The sequence below is a fragment of the Saccopteryx bilineata genome, chromosome 6, assembly GCF_036850765.1.
Source record: "Saccopteryx bilineata isolate mSacBil1 chromosome 6, mSacBil1_pri_phased_curated, whole genome shotgun sequence".
Lineage (NCBI taxonomy): Eukaryota > Metazoa > Chordata > Mammalia > Chiroptera > Emballonuridae > Saccopteryx > Saccopteryx bilineata.
The window spans coordinates 135,586,424-135,605,894 of record NC_089495.1 but is presented as its reverse complement, the minus strand read 5'-3'; the positions used below and the strand labels follow the sequence as shown (position 1 = coordinate 135,605,894).

Below are 19,471 nucleotides of genomic sequence, written 5' to 3'. Positions count from 1 at the left end.
CCGGGAGCACCACGCTCGCTCTCTCCTGTTCTCCTGCCCGCGGTGTCTGCAGCGCCCCTGGGAAGTCACCCGTTTCCCTAGACTGTGTCCTCCTTCCAGGAAAGGAGAGACCGTTTCAGCTCTGATGGTGGCCCTGGTGGCAGGCTCTCTGTGGCACGTGCTGCACATCAGAGTTATTAGGATGCATCGTAAGTCAGGCAGCGGAGGGGCGGGTAGGACGTGCCCCCAGATTCTTTTTCAGCCAGTGTTCTCAGTCCTGCCCTGGGTACGTGGGTCCCGAACTGAGCCTTGGGGGGCCGCCTTGTGACCTGCAGCACTTAGCTCGTTGTCAATTAAAGAGCGCTCTGCTGCCTGGCTTAGCGTCCCCTCTACAGAGATGACTTCTGACCATCTCTCCCAGTCAACCACTGCTCCACCCCACCCATGCCTGTCATTTTGCCCAGTTTTATGTCTCAGAACGGTGCTCATCACCATCTGACCCTCTGCTCTCTGCATCCATGCTGTTGTCTTTCCCTGTCCTCCCGGGCTTCCTCCACGGGAACCTCATCATCACAGGCTTAGGGTTCAGAACCAGGGACAGCGCCCAGCGCAGGGCAGGCCCTTAGGCTTCCTCTGCGAGGACCCGCTATATCCCGAGCTGAGGTTTCAGCACCACCGACAGTGCCCAGCTGAAGGCCAGTGCCCAGCCCTTGGCGTGAGCCCTATCTTCCTCAGCAGGAGCTCTATTAGGTCCCTGGCAAAGGCTTCAGCACCACGGTCAGTGCCCAGCGTGTAGCAGCCCACCTGCTTGAGAGGAAAGGAGGTGATTGCGGCTTGTCTTTGGGGGTGCAGTGGACAGAACGCCGACTGGAGCCCATTCTAGACCCTGGCCTTGCCCAGTCAAGGCTCGTACAAGCATTCCACAAGCAACTTAAGCAGCTATGAGACACTCTCACTCCCCCTTCTCTCTTCTCTGTAAAATCAATAAATAAAATTAAGAAAAAAGGAACAGGTTGCAGCCGTGACTGTGGGTTGGGCCGTCCTGAGGGTTCGCGTACACCCTGCCGTTTATGACCCATCGAGGAGTTCCTCACCCTGCAGACATGAGCCACCTTCTCTCCCTGTGGGGTGCTGTGCAGGCAGTGTGTGATGGCGAAGAACACGGGACTGAGCTTTGCGTGCAGGTCTGAGCTCACGCACGTGTCCCTGCAGGCAGGTTGTCCCGCGTGTGTGCTGTGGGTTATGGCAGGGCTTCTGCTGGTTCTTCCAGCTCTGGACCACAGGGTGCAGCAGCCCCTCCCACACCTTGTTTTCTAGTAAAATTGGCAGTAGCTCCTGGCCCTCTTCCCTGCGGTCACACTGAAGCAGGTGTCACCTGCTGCTCCGCTCAGCGGCCCCTCACTGGAGACGCAGATGCAGGGACGCCTCCAGGTGAGGACCCTGCTGGGATGAAGTCACTCAGCTGGCAGCTGGATGTCTGGGGTGGTGGCAGTGAGCCGCTGGGGGTGCCTTTTTTTTTTTTTACCAGTTGTACTGTTTTAGCTGTCTTCAGTGTCTCATCCCATCACAGTTCGTGTTGTGTGCTTGCTGCCTAAGTTCTTTCTGGAACAAGACAGGGTTAGGTAAGTAAGTAAAATCGACAGAAGTCGGCTCATTGTGTCGAAGAAGCTGAGGGAAAGGGCTAATCTCAGTGCACACACTGGTCATACTTCTCTGTTCTGGGGAGTAGACATGGGGGGCTCTCGAGACGTCTGTGTGTGTGTTGTGTGTGGTCACCCTCCTGTAACTAGCGAGATGGTGAGCAGAGCAGTCATCAGCCCCAAGTGCCCACGGTGGCTGCAGCCCACCTGCCTGAGGCACCTGGCCCCAGCCTGCTGGCCCCCGTCTGCACCGGCGCCTCGCCGAGCCCCTGCAGGAGGTTGCCGGTGGTGACACTAGGACAGGCCCTGCTTGTTGCATCAGCATGACCTTGTGTGTGCTGAGGCTGCCTCCCATGGGTCACTGCTGCTCGGGGTCTGATCCTCCACACAGGGTAAGGGGACGGTTCTGCGTCTCCCTCTGATGATGAAGAGGCTCTCGCCGTCAGCAAGGCCGCAGCGCAGCTGCAGGTTAATGCTCCCTGCCGGCGAGGGGGAGGAAAGTCAAAGTGATTGAAGCTCTGGGACATTCTGGTGCATTTCGTGTCCCAGGTTGTATGTCAGGAGGCATCAGACAAATCACCATGGTTCGTGGGTGAGGAAAATCTCCTTTAAAGAAAAGGTACTAAAACAAGGAACCAGAGGCTCTGTGGGGACTGAGCAAAATGAGTGACAGCTGTCTCCTTCCACCCCCACCACTCTGTCCCAGAGAGCGGAGGCCTCACTACATTGGGTACGCCTAGCATTTCTGTTGCAATCCCGAACATTCATGGCACTCGGACAGTGATCAGCTGACCTCTGCTTCCTGAGCAGCTTTTACAGGGTGGGGGGAAGATGGAGGTGGAGGTCCATGTCACACAGAAGTGCCAGTCAGGCTGAGCGATCAGGAAACCTGGGAGGTGTGCCTGTTAGACCTCTAGGAGAGAGAAGGGGTGTGCACAGTGGAGGGGAGAGTGGTGTGGACAGTGAGGAGGACAGTGGTGTAGACGGTGGTGTGGAAAGTGGAGAGGACAGAGGTGTGGACAGGTGTGGATGGTGGAGGGGACAGTAGGGAGGACTGTGGAGGGGAGAGTGGTGTGGACAGTGGAGGGGACAGTGAAGAGGACAGGTGTGGACAGTGGAGAGGACAGAGGTGTGGACAGGTGTGGACAGTGGAGGGGACAGTGGTATGGACAGTGATGTGGACAGTGGAGAGGACAGCGGACAGGAAGCAAAGGCAATAGCCTAAGTGTGGGTCCCCAGACACCTGAGGTGCTTGGCCCCGAAAAAGATTTGGCCTCACTTTCTTATTTTGACCTTTTTAGTTCAGTAGGCTAGAACATGGAAGTTCTCTCAGGTGAATGTTACAAAGAGTAAATTTAAAGTTATGCTCAACACCATGCAATAGTTGTCTGTAAGGACAATTAAGCATACATGCTGGAACGTTCAGAGGCCCTGGGACACATGACGGTAGAGACCCCAGTGGTGATGACAGCCCCTTGTTGGAGATTTACCAGATTTCATGGGACTCATACCGGTGCTTCTGTTGCACGAAGAAGGTGCCCCCGGCCATGGCCTCTGCAGAGGTGGCCGGTCAGCGTCCCAGGAGCCGGTGCTGCGGCCCCGCAGCCCGTGCAGGAGCGCAGCCCCCATTACAGGACAGTGCCGCCCTGCCAGCTTGTTGGGGTGTCCCCTGTGATGAGGCATGGCTGTCACAGCCTCCATGGTTTGTGGGAATGCTGTTAGAACTTGGTGTGAGAAGGGGAGGATGATGATGAGAAAATGGTAGAGTGCAGTGTACAGACAGTGCTTCCTCTGGGAAGGGTCAGAACATCAGAATCAGGGCACCCAGTGCAGACAGTTAGACAGTCATTTGTGTTCGAGGTAAATCCATGTCCCTTCTAGGATTTTAGTTCACGTTTCCACTGCTCATAGATTCAGTCGGTCCTTTCACGACCTGATGTGCGGGTGCTTTCAGATGCGAGAGACAGACGCACCTGCCTGTCTGGCGGGGTGCTTTAGAGCAGTGTTTTCAGCCACCGGTCCATGGACCAGTGCCGGTCTGTGCAACAGTTAACCACCCTGCCTTTGCCTCCTGTCCAGCCGCATTTGTCCTTTGCTCTTAGTTAGATTGGAATGGAGGGACTTGGTGGGCAGAGCTGTGAGCTTGTCCCGGAGGGTGAAGTCAGACGTTTACTAACAAAGTCATCCAGGCAAAACTTCCAGACTCCTCTGTCAGCAGAGGCAGCAGGCTGTGCCTGAACGTGGTTCTGTGACTACGAGTGGCCCGTGTCACAGCTACCAGAGCTTTTACACCCACGGGCGTGCTCAGAACCTGACTCAATGTCATTGTCCCTTGTTTACCCATTGTAGCACCTGGGCAAAGCTGGCCTATGTTCCACTGGGGACTTTTGGGGACAGAGAAGTTAACCAGGTTGCAAAACCCATATGTTGTCAGAAAGGTACTTACACGCTGGGGAGCTCCTTTGCTACATTCATTTAAAATGGGTTTTTGAAAATTTGACTGGTAGCCATTGATGTAATTAGATAGGATTCTTTCTCAAGGTCCCTTGTGAGTCCAGTAATAAACCGGGTGAGATTTTGAGTGCAGTTGGTACAAATGGTCAGCACAGCCGCATTGCTTGTGCATTGGAACCTGATTCCAGGGGTTTGTGGCTCCGCCTCCTGTGTGTTTTAGGGTAGGGGTCCGTCCTGGGTTAGGCTGGCACCACCTGCTGGTGGGATTCAGGGCACCCCCACTTCCCACCTTGGAAGGCTGCGAGGCATGACTGAGCTCTGTCAGTGACAGGAATTTAAATTTTGTGCGGAGGTTAGTTGAAGAATTTCCAGGGTCCTTGGAGCTGTCCTCACCCAGGTGCCAGACCCAGAGTGTGGACCACTCGTTGTGGAGTCACTTATCTGAAGAAGAGAAGTTTGCATTTTGTCTGATCAGCGTGAGATCTGACAAATGAGAACCCCGTTCCTGCCGTGACAGACCTTGTTAGACATTCAGGGCTCTCATTTGGGTTTCTTTGCAGCAGCAGCTGCCCCTCCCTACGTGTCCCTGGGTGGAAAGGATGGGAGGGAGCATGCCTGCATCAGGCATCTGCTACTTTGTTCCCATGTGTATGTATAACTTGTGGATACAATGTTACGTCTTCCACATTCACTGGCAGAGTGTGATAAATCAGCCAAGAGGGTGATTTTTATGAACAGAGAAATAAACAGTTTAGAGGAGCAAGTATAGCAGGAGTTCTCGGTCATTCCCTTATGTTTATAGCAGGAGTTCCATGGCGGTGATCCACGGCAAAATGGAATTTTGTCTTTTTGCGCTCCGCACACTGCGATTGTTCCGAGGAATGCCACAGACACTGATGATCAGTTGACCATGGCTGTTCTGATGCGTCAGCCGTGGGCAGATAAGGGTATACAGGGTGGCGGTGCTTGCGGTGGGCCGGGCCAGGTGTGACTCCGTGTGAGCGCCGCAGGAATGCTCTTCAGGAGGCGGGGTCAGTAGTGTGTTCAGGTGTTACATGCTCCAGGGAGGAAGATCTACCTGCACGGGAATTACAGCACCAAAGGGAAGGGGGACTGGGGGGAGGGATGGGTGAGCGGCTTAGCCAGGAAGCCCAGTGCAGTGAGCTGACACCCAGGAAGGCCAGTCCAGGCTCACGCAGTGGGGAGGGCTGGTGCCAACAGCCAGGGGCTAGGAGTGTGATCAGGTGTGCAGTCACCACTTACGGCCAGGAGGGGGCTTGGGTTGTCCGGGTCCGGGTCCCCTCAGCAGTTTCTGCATGTGTGGCAGCATTTGTTTGCCCCCTCTGTGTGTAGGTGGGGTCTGCTTGTTTCCCCTCATAGCACTAGCGGTGAGCCAGCCCAAATGCACCTGTGGGGTTGGGTTCAGGGGACGCCCATGCTGATTGGAACCTCCACCAGACGTGTCCATGTGCTGGACACATGCCGAAAGACACGGCACATGCAGGCTAGTGTGCAGGCCTCCTCAGCATTAGGCCCTGATGTGGACATTAGCTCTGCTTACCTGGTACAGGTGTGTGTGTGTGTGTGTGTGTGTGTGTGTGTGTGTGTGACTCAGAGACAGTGAGACAGCCGCGGAGCATCTTTCTCATGTATCTTTTCCTGGGGCTGGGGGACCAAGCTGCACGGCTCAGCTATGGCTTCATGGGCATGGCTGGCTCTGTGGGATTTGATGCCCGGAGGTGGGGCAGGTGGATTTCGGCAGAGAGTCAAGAGGGACAGTGGCAGAGAGCGACTGTGCGTCCCCAGTGCTGCCTGGTCACGTCTTCAGCAGCCTTCCCGGGAATGGTTAGCAAGCCAGACCATTTCATAATGAGGTCCTTTGGATGCCAAGGAGCAGACCCCTTGGGTGGGCACTGAGGGGGCCAGTTTTCACGGGCCATACGTGATCAGCAGTCCTCTCATTTTATTCTCATGCACAGTAACATGCCCTGGGCACACACTGAGAGGGACTGTAATTAATTCTTCCCTCATGCTCCTTTCAGCACCTGCTTATTAAGTGCCTGTCACATGCAGGTCACCTTCTGTGCTGGCGCCCGGCACAGACTGGTGGGGAGTTCAAGCTCACAAGGACGTGCCGCCTTGCAAGGAGGCCAGAGATAAGTGGCAGCCAGTGTACAGCGTGTGTGAGAGCAGCAGGCTCCTGCTGAGGCGGGCCAGGGGCAGTCCCCACGGTCTGGGGGCCAGGACAGCCCTCGAGAGGGGGAGGTCTTTCAGCCAAACCCAACAGTGTGCTGGGTCGAAGAAGCAGGGGCTGCCTTCCAGAAAGACGCCTTTACCCTAATCCAGGAAGGAGCCGTTTTCTTGATGTGACTTGTCTGCGCAGCTCCAACCCTGGTCTTGCAGAGGGACAGCCTTCCTTCCCCACATGGGCTCCCTGGAATGTATAGGGCCCTGATGTTTTCCTGTTCAGAGCCTTGTGATTCTCTCTGGACCCCTCACCCCTTTGCCTCGACAACTGACCGAGAACTCTGTGCCATTGCAGACTGACCGGGGACTGTTGAAGGTTGGCCTGGTGTCATTCTAAAAGCATAACCAACCCTGACTGTTCTCTAGAAACTCAGCAAGCCTTTATTGGGCAGTTAGCTTCCTAGACGGCCGCAAGAACAAGTCGTGCTCGGTCTCTCCAAAAGCTTGTCACGATCCACAGCACATGACACCAGCCTGGGTCCTGAGTTCCAGTCCGTGAATGATTAGGGGCCTTTGTGTCTGTGTGGCCACTCATGGACGCGACTCAGAAGGCTCCTCAAAACCTTACTTTCTCCCATTGTCCTTATTTATTTTTTATTTTTTTTATTTTTCTGAAGCTGGAAACGGGGAGAGACAGTCAGACAGACTCCCACATGCACCCGACCGGGATCCACCCGGCACGCCCACCAGGGGGCGACGCTCTGCCCCTCCGGGGGCGTCGCTCTGTTGCAACCAGAGCCACTCCAGCACCTGGGGCAGAGGCCAAGGAGCCATCCCCAGCGCCCGGGCCATCTTTGCTCCAATGGAGCCTTGCTGCGGGAGGGGAAGAGAGAGACAGAGAGGAAGGAGAGGGGGAGGGGTGGAGAAGCAGATGGGCGCCTCTCCTGTGTGCCCTGGCCGGGAATCGAACCCGGGACTTCTGCACGCCAGGCCGATGCTCTACCACTGAGCCAACCGGCCAGGGTGTCCTTATTTTTTACTGTTATTGTTACAACAGTTTAATATTTACTATGACATTCAGAAGCGGCAAGAGACATTGTTCCCCAAGAACCATCAAGAAGCATTTCTTAAAACCTTTGCCTGCAAGAACTCAAAGCCAAGTTATTTTCCAAAGCAAGTCAGCATTATCTTCTGTATTCTTTAGGCTTTTCTTGCTTCTTTTCAATTATTGTATAATTTTCCTTTTTAGATATAAAAAGTTACTTCTGCAGTCACTGGAAATTCATTTGATTGTTTCCTCTGATAATATTACTGAAAAGCATCAGCTCTCTCTCGGAGAAAGGTGTCCCTTGCCTATACAAAACAAATAGAAAATCTGTTGAATGAGGAGAAAATGAGAAGCATCGTGAGCCACAGGTTCCTGAAGGAAACCCTGTACCCCTCTCCACGTCTTCCCGTCTCGCATGGAGCAAAACTAGACCAAGGTGACCCATCTGCTTTAAGCTGTGTGTGTGGGGGGGGGGTAATTGCCCTGGTTAGGTCTGAGGGCGGATGTTCTTTGAAGCATGCTGCTTCCTCATAACATCTTATTGCTGTTTGATTTGGTTTCTAGAGTGAGTGTGTGATTCGGTGTGGATTCTCTACATCTTTGGAATTGATAGTTAGACAAATGTGTGTGCCCATCTCTTGCTAAGCAGGCAGAAGTGAGGGGAATCGGGAAACAAGATGTCACGGGCAGCTGGCATTCACGAGCCCCTCCCGAGTCCATGTCAGAGATGTTCTGGAATGGACTGAGGCCGCCTTGTGCATGCACACCCCATGCTGTAGATGCCCCGGAGCCGGCTAGGGCCGCCGTGTGCGTGCGGTTTGGACTTTCTGTGAGTGCTCTAGTGTACCCGGGCCATCGTGCTCTCCTAATACTGTTGACATAGCCCTCCCACTGCCTGGGAGTGGGGGCAGAGGGTCTCTCAGCTGGGGGCGTCTGCTCCCCACGAGGCTGTCCTGAGGCCCTGGGGCCTGTGAGGTTGGGGGCTGGCGGCTGTGCCACCTGCTTTCGTGTGTGGGGTGGTGGCCTCAGCGTCAGAGGGTCGGTCATGGAGTACGTGCAACTCGCAGTGTTTGTGCCTGCCTGTCACCACGGGCTGTTTCACGGGCAGGATGGGACTGCACCGCATCTGTCTGCCGGAGGGCATAGTGCAGGTGCATCTGTCCACTCCTTTCTCATGAGCCTAACTCAACGTTGGTGTTTTGAGTTTTGACTATATTTAGAACTTAGCTACCTGAAATCTTAAGGGTGACCCTTTCGAATAATTTGAGTTTTCCCCATCCATTAAATTTTGTTGAAGCTAAACATCAAAACTTAAAAAAAAAAAATTTGGTAAGTTTTCTAAAACATGTTTGAATATTTTGTTAATTTTTTTTAAATCTTATTTTTACTAATTTTAATGCAGTGGCATTGATAAATCAGGGTACATATGTTCCAAGAAAACATCTCCAGATTATTTTGACCTTTGATTATGCTGCATACCCCTCACCCAAAGTCAAATTGTCCTCTGTCACCTTCTATCTGGTTTTCTTTGTGCCCCTACCCTCCCCCCACTCCCTCCCTCTCCTTCCTTGCCCCCTCCCCACCCCTCCACCCCACTCCCTGTTACCATCACATTCTTGTCCATGTCTCTGAGTCTCATTTTTATGTCCCATCTATGCATGGGTTCATATAGTTCTTACTTTTTTCTGATTTACTTATTTCACTCCATATAATGTTATCAAGGTCCATCCATGTTATTGTAAATGATCCGATGTCATCATTTCTTATGGCTGAGTAGTATTCCATAGTATATATGTACCAAAGCTTTTTAATCCACTCGTCCTCTGACGGACACTTGGGCTGTTTCCAGATCTTCGCTATTGTGAACAATGCTGCTATAAACATGGGGTGCATTTCTCCTTCTGGAACCGTTCTGTGGTGTCCTTGGGGTATATTCCTAAAAGTGGGATGGCTGAGTCAAAAGGCAGTTCAATTTTCAATTTTTTGAGGAATCTCCATACTGTTTTCCACAGTGGCTGCACCAGTCTGCATTCCCACCAGCAGTGCAGGAGGGTCCCCTTTTCTTCACATCCTCGCCAGCACTTATTCTGTGTGGTTTTGTTGATAAGCGCCATTCTGACTGGTGTGAGGTGATATCTCATTGTGGTTTTAATTCGCATTTCTCTAATGATTAGTGATGTTGAGCAGTTTTTCATATGTCTGTTGGCCAACTGTATATCCTCTTTGTAGAAGTGTCTATTCATTTCTTTTGCCCATTTTTTGATTGGATTGTTTGTCTTTCTGGTGCTGAGATTTACAAGTTCTTTATAAATTTTGGTTATTAACCCCTTATCAGACGTACTGTCAAATATGTTCTCCCATTGTGTAGTTTGTCTTTTTATTCTGTTCTTATTGTCTTTGGCTGTGCAAAAGCTTTTTAGTTTGTTATAGACCCATTTGTTTATCCTGTCTTTTATTTCACTTGCCCGTGGAGATAAATTAGCAAATATATTGCTGCGAGAGATGTCGGAGAGCTTACTGCCTATGTTTTCTTCTAAGATGCTTATGGTTTCATGCCTTACATTTAAGTCTTATTCATTTTGAGTTTATTTTTGTGAATGGTGTAAGTTGGTGGTCTAGTTTCATTTTCTGCAGGTAGCTGTCCAATTTTCCCAACACCATTTGTTGAAGAGGCTGTCTTTACTCCATTGTATTTCCTTACCTCCTTTGTCAAATATCAGTTGTCCATAGAGCTGTGGGTTTATTTCTGGGTTCTCTGTTCTGTTCCATTGATCTATGTGCCTGTTCTTATGCCAGTACCAGGCTGTTTTGAGTACAATAACCTTATAGTATAACTTGATATCAGGAAGTGTGATACTTCCTCCTTTATTCTTCTTTTTTAAGATTGCTGAGGCTATTCGTGTTCTCTTTTGGTTCCATATAAATTTTTGGAATATGTGATCTATATCTTTAAAGTATGTCATTGGTATTTTAATTGGTATTGCATTGAATTTATAAATTACTTTGGGTAATATAAACATTTTAATGATGTTTATTCTCCCTAACCTTGAGCATGGTATATGCTTCCACTTGTTTGTATCTTCCTTGATTTCTTTTATCAATGTTTTATAATTTTCCGAGTACAAGTCTTTAGTCTCCTTGGTTAAATGTACTCCTAGGTACTTTATTTTTTTGGTTGTAATAGTGAAGGGGATTGTTTCCTTAATTTCTCTTTCTGACTGATCATTGTTGGTGTATAAAAATGCCTCTGATTTCTGAGTATTAATTTTATATCCTGCCACCTTGATGAATTCATTTATCAGATCCAGTAGTTTTTTGACTGAGACTTTAGGATTTTTTATATACAATATCATATCATCTGCAAATAATGATAGCTTTCCTTCTTTTTTTCCAACTTGAATGCCTTTTATTTCTTCTTCTTGTCTAATTGCTGTGGCTAGGACTTCCAGGACTATGTTGAATAAGAATGGTGAAAGGAGGCACCCCTGCCTTGTTCCTGATCTTAAGGGGATTGCTTTTAATTTTTGCCCATTGAGTATGATGTTGGCTGTGGGTTTGTAATAGATGGCTTTTTATCATGTTGAGGTATGATCCCTGTATTCCCACTTTGCTGAGAGTTTTGATCATAAATGGGTGCTGGATTTTATCAAATGCTTTTTCTGCATCTATTGAAATTATCATGTGGTTTTTCTCCTTCCTTTTGTTTATGTGTGAATAACATTGATAGATTTGCGAATATTGTACCAGCCTTGCCTCCCCGGAATAAATCCCACTTGATCATGGTGTATGATTTTTTCCATATATTGTTGGATCCGGTTTGCTAATATTTTGTTGAGGATTTTAGCATCTATATTCATCAGAGATATTGGCCTATAATTTTCTTTCTTTGTGTTGTCTTTGCCTGGTTTTGGAATCAGAATTATGCTCGCCTCATAAAAGGAGCTTGGAAGTCTTCCTTCCTCTTGAATTTTTTGAAATAGCTTGAGAAGGATAGGAGTTAGTTCTTCTTTGAATAGTTGGTAGAATTCACTTGTGAAGCCATCAGGCCCAGGACTTTTCTTTGTTGGGAGTTTTTTGATAACTATTTTGATCTCATTTGGTGTAATGGGTCTGTTTAGGTTTTCTGCTTCTTCCAGATTGATTTTTGGAAGATTGTATGTTTCAAGGAATTTGTCCATTTCATCTAGGTTGTCTAGTTTTTTGGCATACAGTTCGTCATAGTATTTTCTTTTTTATTTTTATTTTTTTTATTTTATTATTATTATTATTTTTTATTTTTTTACAGAGGCAGAGATAGACAGGGACAGACAGACAGGAACGGAGAGAGATGAGAAGCATCAATCATCAGTTTCTCGTTGCGCATTGCTACTTCTTAGTTGTTCATTGATTGCTTTCTCACATGTGCCTTGACCGCGGGCCTTCAGCAGACTGAGTAACCCCCTGCTGGAGCCAGCGACCTTGGGTCTAAGCTGGTGAGCTCTTTGCTCAAGCCAGATGAGCCCGCGCTCAAGCTGGCGACCTCGGGGTCTCGAACCTGGGTCCTTCCACATCCCAGTCCGACGCTCTATCCACTGCGCCACCACCTGGTCAGGTCATAGTATTTTCTTATAATCCTTTGTATTTCTGTTGAGTCAGTTGTTATTTCTCCCCTCTCATTTTTAATTTTATTTATTTGAGTCCTCTCTCTCTTTTTCTTGGTGAGTCTAGTTAAAGGTTCATCAATCTTGTTTACCTTTTCAAAAAACCAGCTCCTAGTTTCATTGATCCTCTGTATTGTTTCTTTAGCCTCTATGTCATTTATTTCTGCTCTGATCTTTATTATTTCCTTCCTTCTACTACATTTAGGCTTTACTTGCTGTTCTTTTTCTAGTTCTTTTAGATGCAGGGTTAAGTTGTTTATTTGAGCTTTTTCTAGCTTCTTAAAGTGTGCCTGTAGTGCTATGAACTTCCCTCTCAGTACTGCTTTTGCTGTGTCCCATAAATTTTGAGTTGTTGTATGCTCATCATCATTTGTTTCTAGGAATTTTTTTATTTCTTCTTTGATCTCATTCTTAATCCATTCGTTATTTAACACCCTGCTATTTAGTTTCCATGTGTTTGAGAATTTTTGAGCTTTTCTGTTGTGGTTGATTTCTAGTTTCATGCCATTGTGATCAGAGAAAGTGTTTGATATGATTTCAATCTTCTTAAATTTGTTGAGACCACTTTTGTGCCTTAACATGTGGTCTATCCTAGAGAATGGACCATGAGCACCTGAAAAGAATGTATATTCTGCTGCTTTAGGGTGAAAGGTTCTGTAGATATCTATTCAATCGAGTTGATCTAGTGTGTCCTTTAAGTTTGCTGTTTTTTTGTTAATTTTCTTTCTTGAGGATCTATCTAGTGATGTTAGTGGGGTATTAAAATCCCCTACTATTTTAGTGTTGCTGTTGATCTCGCTCTTTATATCCATCAAAGTCTGCTTTATATATTTAGGTGCTCCTATATTAGGTGCGTAGATATTTATAATAGTTATATCTTCCTGCTGGATTGCTCTCTTTATCATTATGTAGTGGCCTTCTTTATCTCTAACTATATTCTTTGTTTTAAAGTCCATTTTGTCTGATATAAGTATTGCTACCCCAGCTTTTTTTTATTTCCATTTGCGTGAAATGTTTTTTTCCATCCTTTTACCTTTAACCTATGTGCATCTTTTGTTTTAAGGTGTGTCTCTTGTAGACAGCATATGTACGGGTCCTGTTTTCTTATCCATGCAGCTACCCTATGTCTTTTGATTGGATCATTTAATCCATTTACATTTAAGGTTATTATTGACATGTAGTTTATTGCCATTTTATTCTTTAAAGCTGAATTCCTCTTTTGCTATATTCTTTTCCCACTTTGATCTGTTTACACCATGCCCCTTAACATTTCCTGCAGCATTGGTTTGGTTGTAATGAATTCCTTGAGGTTTTTTTTTGTCTGTGAAACTTTTTATTTCTCCTTCAATTTTAAATTATAGCCTTGCTGGATAAAGTAGTCCTGGTTGTAGGTTCTTGTTCTGCATTACTTTGAATATTTCTTGCCATTCCTTTATGGCTTCAAGTGTTTCTGTTGAGAAGTCTGATGTCATCCTTATGGGGGCTTCTTTGTAGGTGAAAGCCTTTTTTTCTCTCACGGCTTTTAATATTTTCTCTTTATCACTTAGCTTTGGTATTTTAATTATGATGTGTGTTGGTGTAGGTTTCTTTTTAGTGGAGTTCTCTGTGCTTCTTGAATATGTGAGAGTTTCTCCTGCATTAATTTAGGGAAGTTTTCAGCTATGATATGATTGAATAAAGCCTCTATCCCTTGTTCTTTCTCTTCTTCAGGAACCCCTATGATGTGGATGTTATTTCTCTTCATGTTGTCACAGAGCTCTCTAAGAGTTTCCTCAGACTTTTTGAGTCTCTTTTATTTTTTCTTCTCTGCTTTCATGCCTTCATTCCAGTTGTCCTCCAGCTCGCTGATTCGATCCTCAGCTCTATCCATCCTGTTTTTAATTCCTTCCATTGTGGTCTTCATTTCTGATATTGTATTTGTCATCTCCGACTGATTCTTTTTTAATATTTCAATATCCTTTTTTATACTTGCTATTTCTTTATTTAGGTGTTCGTGATGACCATCCATTGTTGTTCTAAGATCCCTAAGGATCCTTACAATCATTATTTTAAACTCCACATCCGGAAGTTTGATTATTTCCAAATCACTCAGTTTATCTCCTGAAGGTCTCTCTTGTGGTTTCATTTGGATTGCACTTCTTTGTCTTCTCATTGTGTCTGGGTGTCTGGGTGTTTTCTTTGTAGAGCTGGTTGAGTCTAGGCTTGGTGTTGTCTGCCTCCAGTTTTTACTTTTGTTGTTTCTAGGTCTTCTTGGGTTGGCATCAGCAATTATTTGTAATCCACTTTAGGATTTGGGCCGCTTTGAAGTCTTGATTTGTTTGTTTTCTTAACACATGATTGTCTTGTTTGCTGATCTCAGCAGGGTGCTTATTTGAAACTGTATCCAGGAATGCGGTGGGTGTTACCTGAGGCTCTGAAGTCCTCTTCTGCCAGTTAATCTCTCTGGAGGCAGGTTGCTTTCTCAGCTTCAGTAGGGGGAGGTGTATCTCATCTCCATGGAGACCTGAGTTACTGCCCCTCCTCCCCACTTCTTGTTTTCAGCTGTGTCTTATTGTGCTGATTGGAGCTGGAGAGATATCTGTATCTCTGTTACCTGGAGGTACTTTCGTATTTTGCTTTGTAGGAAGGATCAGCCCCTCCCCCAGTTATGGCCGCCTCCAGCACTAAATGAGTCAGCTTTTCATGTCATCACCTATATTCCTCTCCCCCTCACCATCCGTCTCTCTCTCTCTCCTTTCTTTTTGGAAGACAAGTGGGCCCTTTCAACACACCTTGTTCCCTGGTCACCAGGTGTAAAGCCAGAAGCCACGGCCAGGGCCACCATCAGAGCAGCCCAGCCTATGCAGGTTTGCATTGGATTCGGACAGTCGGTAAAGAAACAACGGAGCCAAGAACTGATGGGCCTTCATCTTTAATCCTAGCTTGCACCCGGCAGGCAAGTAAAAACACACACTGGGCTCCAAAACCCAATCACATTCAGTGCTCACAAAGCTACTGATTTATCCGAGTTTCCTAGAATCAAAGGTTTCTAGCTCACCAGACTTATTCTCCTCAGTTCCCCATCTCCTTCCTTATCCCAGATACAAACACTACACAAACTGGCATCTCACTCAACACTCCGCCATCTTGGCTGCTTTTCCTGGCCTCCTCCACGTGGCCTCCTTCTGCTGCTGGCTCTACTCTCTCTGCTCTCTCATGCTAATCTCAGGAACGAAGAGCAAGCTCCCACTCCGTCCCCATTTTATAGTGTAGAAATCCAAACTCTTAATCCAATATACAAAATAGGGAAGTCTCTAATACAAAGTCACTTCTCTGAGGCATGATTGGATTGTACCACCCCACATCAAAAAGGATGGGAAAGGCTTAATCCCAAAACCAAGCCCCAGGCTACAATAATTCTCAACACACATTAATATCACCTGGGCGACGGCCTCTACGTGGGCAATGTTATCTTTTACAAAGTGAGCATAATACATTTTATCTGCCCAACACCAGGCAAGTGGCTGTGAGCAATATTTACTGCTCTTTTTCTTGGAGTGAGAGCCCAGCCTCACCCCCCCTCCCCGTTCCTGTAAGCAGGGGAAATTCAGGCATTCCCTACCAGGTTTGTTGTGGCTTCTTCTTTGCTCCTTGGTTTTTGAGAGCTGTTCTGGTAGTCCAGATTTGGATTTTCATGCTGATTGTTCATAAATTAGTTTATAATCTAGTTCGGTGGTGTGAGCTGGGAGTCTGCGTCTGCCTACTCCGCTGCCATCTTCAGGTCTCCGATATTTTAATTTTTTAAAAAGATTTTATTTATTGAATTTACGAAGAGAAGAGGGGGTGGGGAAGTAGTTGCTTTACTCTAGCTGTTCATTGGTTGCTTATTAAATGTGCCTTGACCAGGTGAACGCAGGGTTTGAAACCAGGGACCTCAGTGTTCCAGGTCAGCGCTCTATACACTGCACCACCACAGGCCAGGGAGGATATTTGCTCATTTTTAATTAGCGCTCACTGAACATGAACCACAGCGTGTCCAGGTCCTGCTTGCGAATGGAAACCCAACACAGGCCATCGCAGACTCCCTTCTGCCAGAAACCCCAGACCAGGAACCTGAACCCACCCTCCCTCCATCCTTCCTTTCCTCCCTCCTTCCCTCCCTTTCTCTCTCCCTCTCTCCGTCCCTTTCTCTCTTTCTTCCTCCCTCCCTCCCTCCCTCCCTCCCTCCCTCTTTCCTTCCTTCTCTCCCACCTCCCTCCCTCCCTCTCTTTCTCCCTCCCTCCCTTCAGCCCTTGTGTGACCAGTCTGCACAGCTCACCCTGTCCCCGGTCCCCATGTCCCTGCATGAAGCAGCCTCTCTCACAACCCACAGTTGTTTCTCTGGTAGACGAGGAGTCAGGTGACCAAACGAGTTAGACTCTGAGCACATCGGAAGGAAAGGACACTTGTGAGCGAGGGCTTGCGAGACAGACACGGGTTTAGAATGGAAAGAAAGCGTGTGCTTTAGGGCATGGATTTGCTTGTTCTGAGGCCTTTCAGGCTTTTTCTCACATAGAGGCTGTTGGCCGTTTTCCAAACCCTCATGTACTAACAGTTAACTGAATGTACTTTAAGATGGTCTCTTTTTTAACGTGTGTCTCCACTCTCACGTGGAGTTCCTCACTCCTTCAAATTCATGAGCAAGGGTTCCTTAAGTGCTGTGTACCACAAATGTCGCCGGTCACTGTGGGGACTAAAAGCACTTTAATAAATTGAGTCTGCCCTCCTACATCCTTGAGCCCGGCTGGGTGGGAGAACCGTAGTCCAGTGTTCATGGCTCCAGAGAAGGTATCCAAGATCCGTGTTTGGGTGTCATTAAAGATGGAAAGATGTGGGTGACCTGCAAGCTGTCAACTTTGCTTTGTAATTACGTAACAGGCTTTGGCATCAATCTGGCTAATTGGCCGAGGGGACTGTTACGGAAGGTGTGGTATCCTGTCCTAAACCGACATCTGTCTGTGCCTTCGTCCGACCAGTCCCAGGCCCCTTCCCATCTCACTGGCCAGAAGAGCTCAGCCCTCGGCCCAGTCAGCCACTGGGAGGACACGTCGGGGAGGGCCTCAGCCAGCTCGGCGGGCACAGCACATGCCTCGGCTGGGCTCGGGACCCCAGTAGCAGAAACAGTTATCTCACAGTTCCGGCCAGCACGGGCACACGTCCTCTGCCGAGGGTATGCTCTGGTGGACAGATGGTGCCTGTGGCTATGTGATCACATGGTGGGAGCAGAACGAGGACTCTCATGGGCGGCCCGTCCTCACAAGGCTCCTGTCTGGTCGTGGGCCACACCTCCTCTCACCTGACCCCCCTAAGACCTTTGTTCTGACAGCAAGTGAACCAGCAAAGGACACAGACATCTGTCCCCAGCACAGAGACCACAGGTGCCCCCTCACTGAGCCGTCTGTTCTGGGTCAGCCCTGCCCATGTGACGGCGAGGACGAGGCCTGCTGGCCCACTGCGCATGCTGACATTTGTCCCTCCTCTCTGCAGTGTCGTGTGGGAGCCCATGGGCAACGGGAGGAGAGTTGTCTCGCTGGCAGACAACCACCTGCTGCTGTGGGACCTGCAGCCTAGCGGCAGCCGGGCCGTGGTAAGTGACGGGCTCTTTTCCACCTTTGTACTCTTCTAATTGGACCTTGTGGCTGAATTAATGATACATGTCTTGATTCCTGTGTGTTTGGAATTTTGACCTTAATTATGAAATGATTAATGAAGGGATTGAAAAATCGATCAAAGAATTCAGTGATTGGCCGCACCGCGTGAAAGCCACAAGGCACTGGGCCTCAGGCCACAGGGCAGACAGGACACAGCCCCAAACAGTGGCCGAGCTCCCCCTTGTCATCAGTTACCCACAGGAGGCAGGGGGCGTCCACAGTCGCTCTGGCCCAAGTGCGTTGTCAGGTGGCAGGATCGGCACCATCAGATGCTGGGTGCTGACTCCTGACTCCCCGGTGTGGACCGCTTCGCTCGTGGCTCTGTGTGCACTGTGACAGGGACACTCGACCCGACCCGGCCTCTCAGCTGGCCTTCCTGTCCTTCCCACATGTGCACAGTCCCCATGTCAGCTGTCCCTGTGCATGTGCCGTGGGGCCTCTGGATGTGCTGGGGCCGCTTCAGCCTCCCATTAGCCAGGTACCCACACGTCACCTTCAGTCTCCCATCGCCAAGGACGAGGTGACTGGTCCTCACTCCCCTGACCAGAGGGTGACGTCATCTGTGACAGGGCCTGCTCCACAGACCTTCACCGTCAGGACCCACTGCCCTTGGGACCAGTTTTTTTTTTCTTTGTTTTTCTTTAGTGAGACAGGGACAGATAGACAGGAAAGGAGAGAGATAAGAAGCATCAATTCTCTGTTGCGGCACCTTAGTTGTTCATTGACTGCTTTATCATATATGCCTTGACCGGGGGTACAGCAGACCAAGTGACCACTTGCTCAAACCAGTGACCTTGGGGTCTTGTCTATGATCCCACGCTGAAGTTGGTGATCCTGTGCTCAAGGTGGCAACCTCAGGGGACTAATTTTCTTTCCAGGAGTCATTGCTTCAAATACTTCATCTTCTGTAGAGGGAACATTCTACCGCTTGATGTGTGTGTGTGTGTGTGTGTGTGTGTGTGTGTGTATTTTTTTTTTCGCATTTGATTTCTTAAAATTTCCTCTTGTAAAATATGATTTTTATATGAATTCATAATTTTTCTGCATTTGTTTGTGTCAAAATAATAACTTTAGAGAGAAAACTCAAGGAATTTGAGAAGACAACTGTTATCACTCTCCTGGCCTTGGAGGGTCGGGCAGCTGCAGGAAGTCGAGGGACGAGGGTGGCAGCCCCCCGCGGGGCATGTGCCCTGTATGTCTAAGCTGTGATGCTTAGTGACTCTGCCCTCAGTAGTCTCACAGTGTTGATAAACCCTTTCTTCACCCCCGGGCTGAGAGGCCGCCTCAGGAATGACTCACCCTTCTCAATATATGACAGCACATCAGACTTTCTAAAATACAAAGGGTCGATCAAGTTTTAAAATCCTCATGGTCAGAAGGGAGTCTTGCAGCGTTGGGTGTGAAATTAATAGTCGTCCTGCGTATGTACGTGTAAATAGTATTTGGGGGAGAACCTGCTAATTTTATTACAATCTTTAAAAAAAGACATCTCTGTCTTTTTTTATATGCCTTGACCGGGGGTACAGCAGACCAAGACATCTCTGTCTATCGTGGGGTACAAGACAAATTTCACCCTCAGTTTAGGATGATGACACCTGAAGGACACCCAGGGCCTCCGCTTGTTCCTGTGGCCCCACAGGCCTGGGGCAGAAACATGCCCAATGTCCTGCCTCCCAGGGGGCTTGCTTGCAGGGGAGTCTAGGTCGGAGTTGGAGTCAAGGAGCTTAGGGCCTGTCCATCGCCCCCTATTGCGCTGTCTCAGTCGGGCTCCCAGGAAGGGCAGCTGGGAGACAGCAGGGGCATCCCGGCTGCAGAGCTGGCCGGTGTGAGTGCAGCCCTGAGCTGAGCACTCCT

At 48.4% G+C, this 19,471-nt stretch overlaps 1 protein-coding gene across 2 annotated transcripts in view; it reads left to right on the top strand.

The window, feature by feature from the left end:
• The window catches only part of EIPR1 (EARP complex and GARP complex interacting protein 1), a 78,751-nt gene that overhangs the window by 47,926 nt on the left and 11,354 nt on the right, over positions 1-19,471 (top strand). For both annotated transcript variants that reach the window (XM_066236176.1, XM_066236178.1), the window contains one exon: positions 17,454-17,553. In XM_066236176.1, coding sequence (XP_066092273.1) covers positions 17,454-17,553 — 100 coding nt within the window. The remainder of the gene's footprint in view (positions 1-17,453; positions 17,554-19,471) is intronic.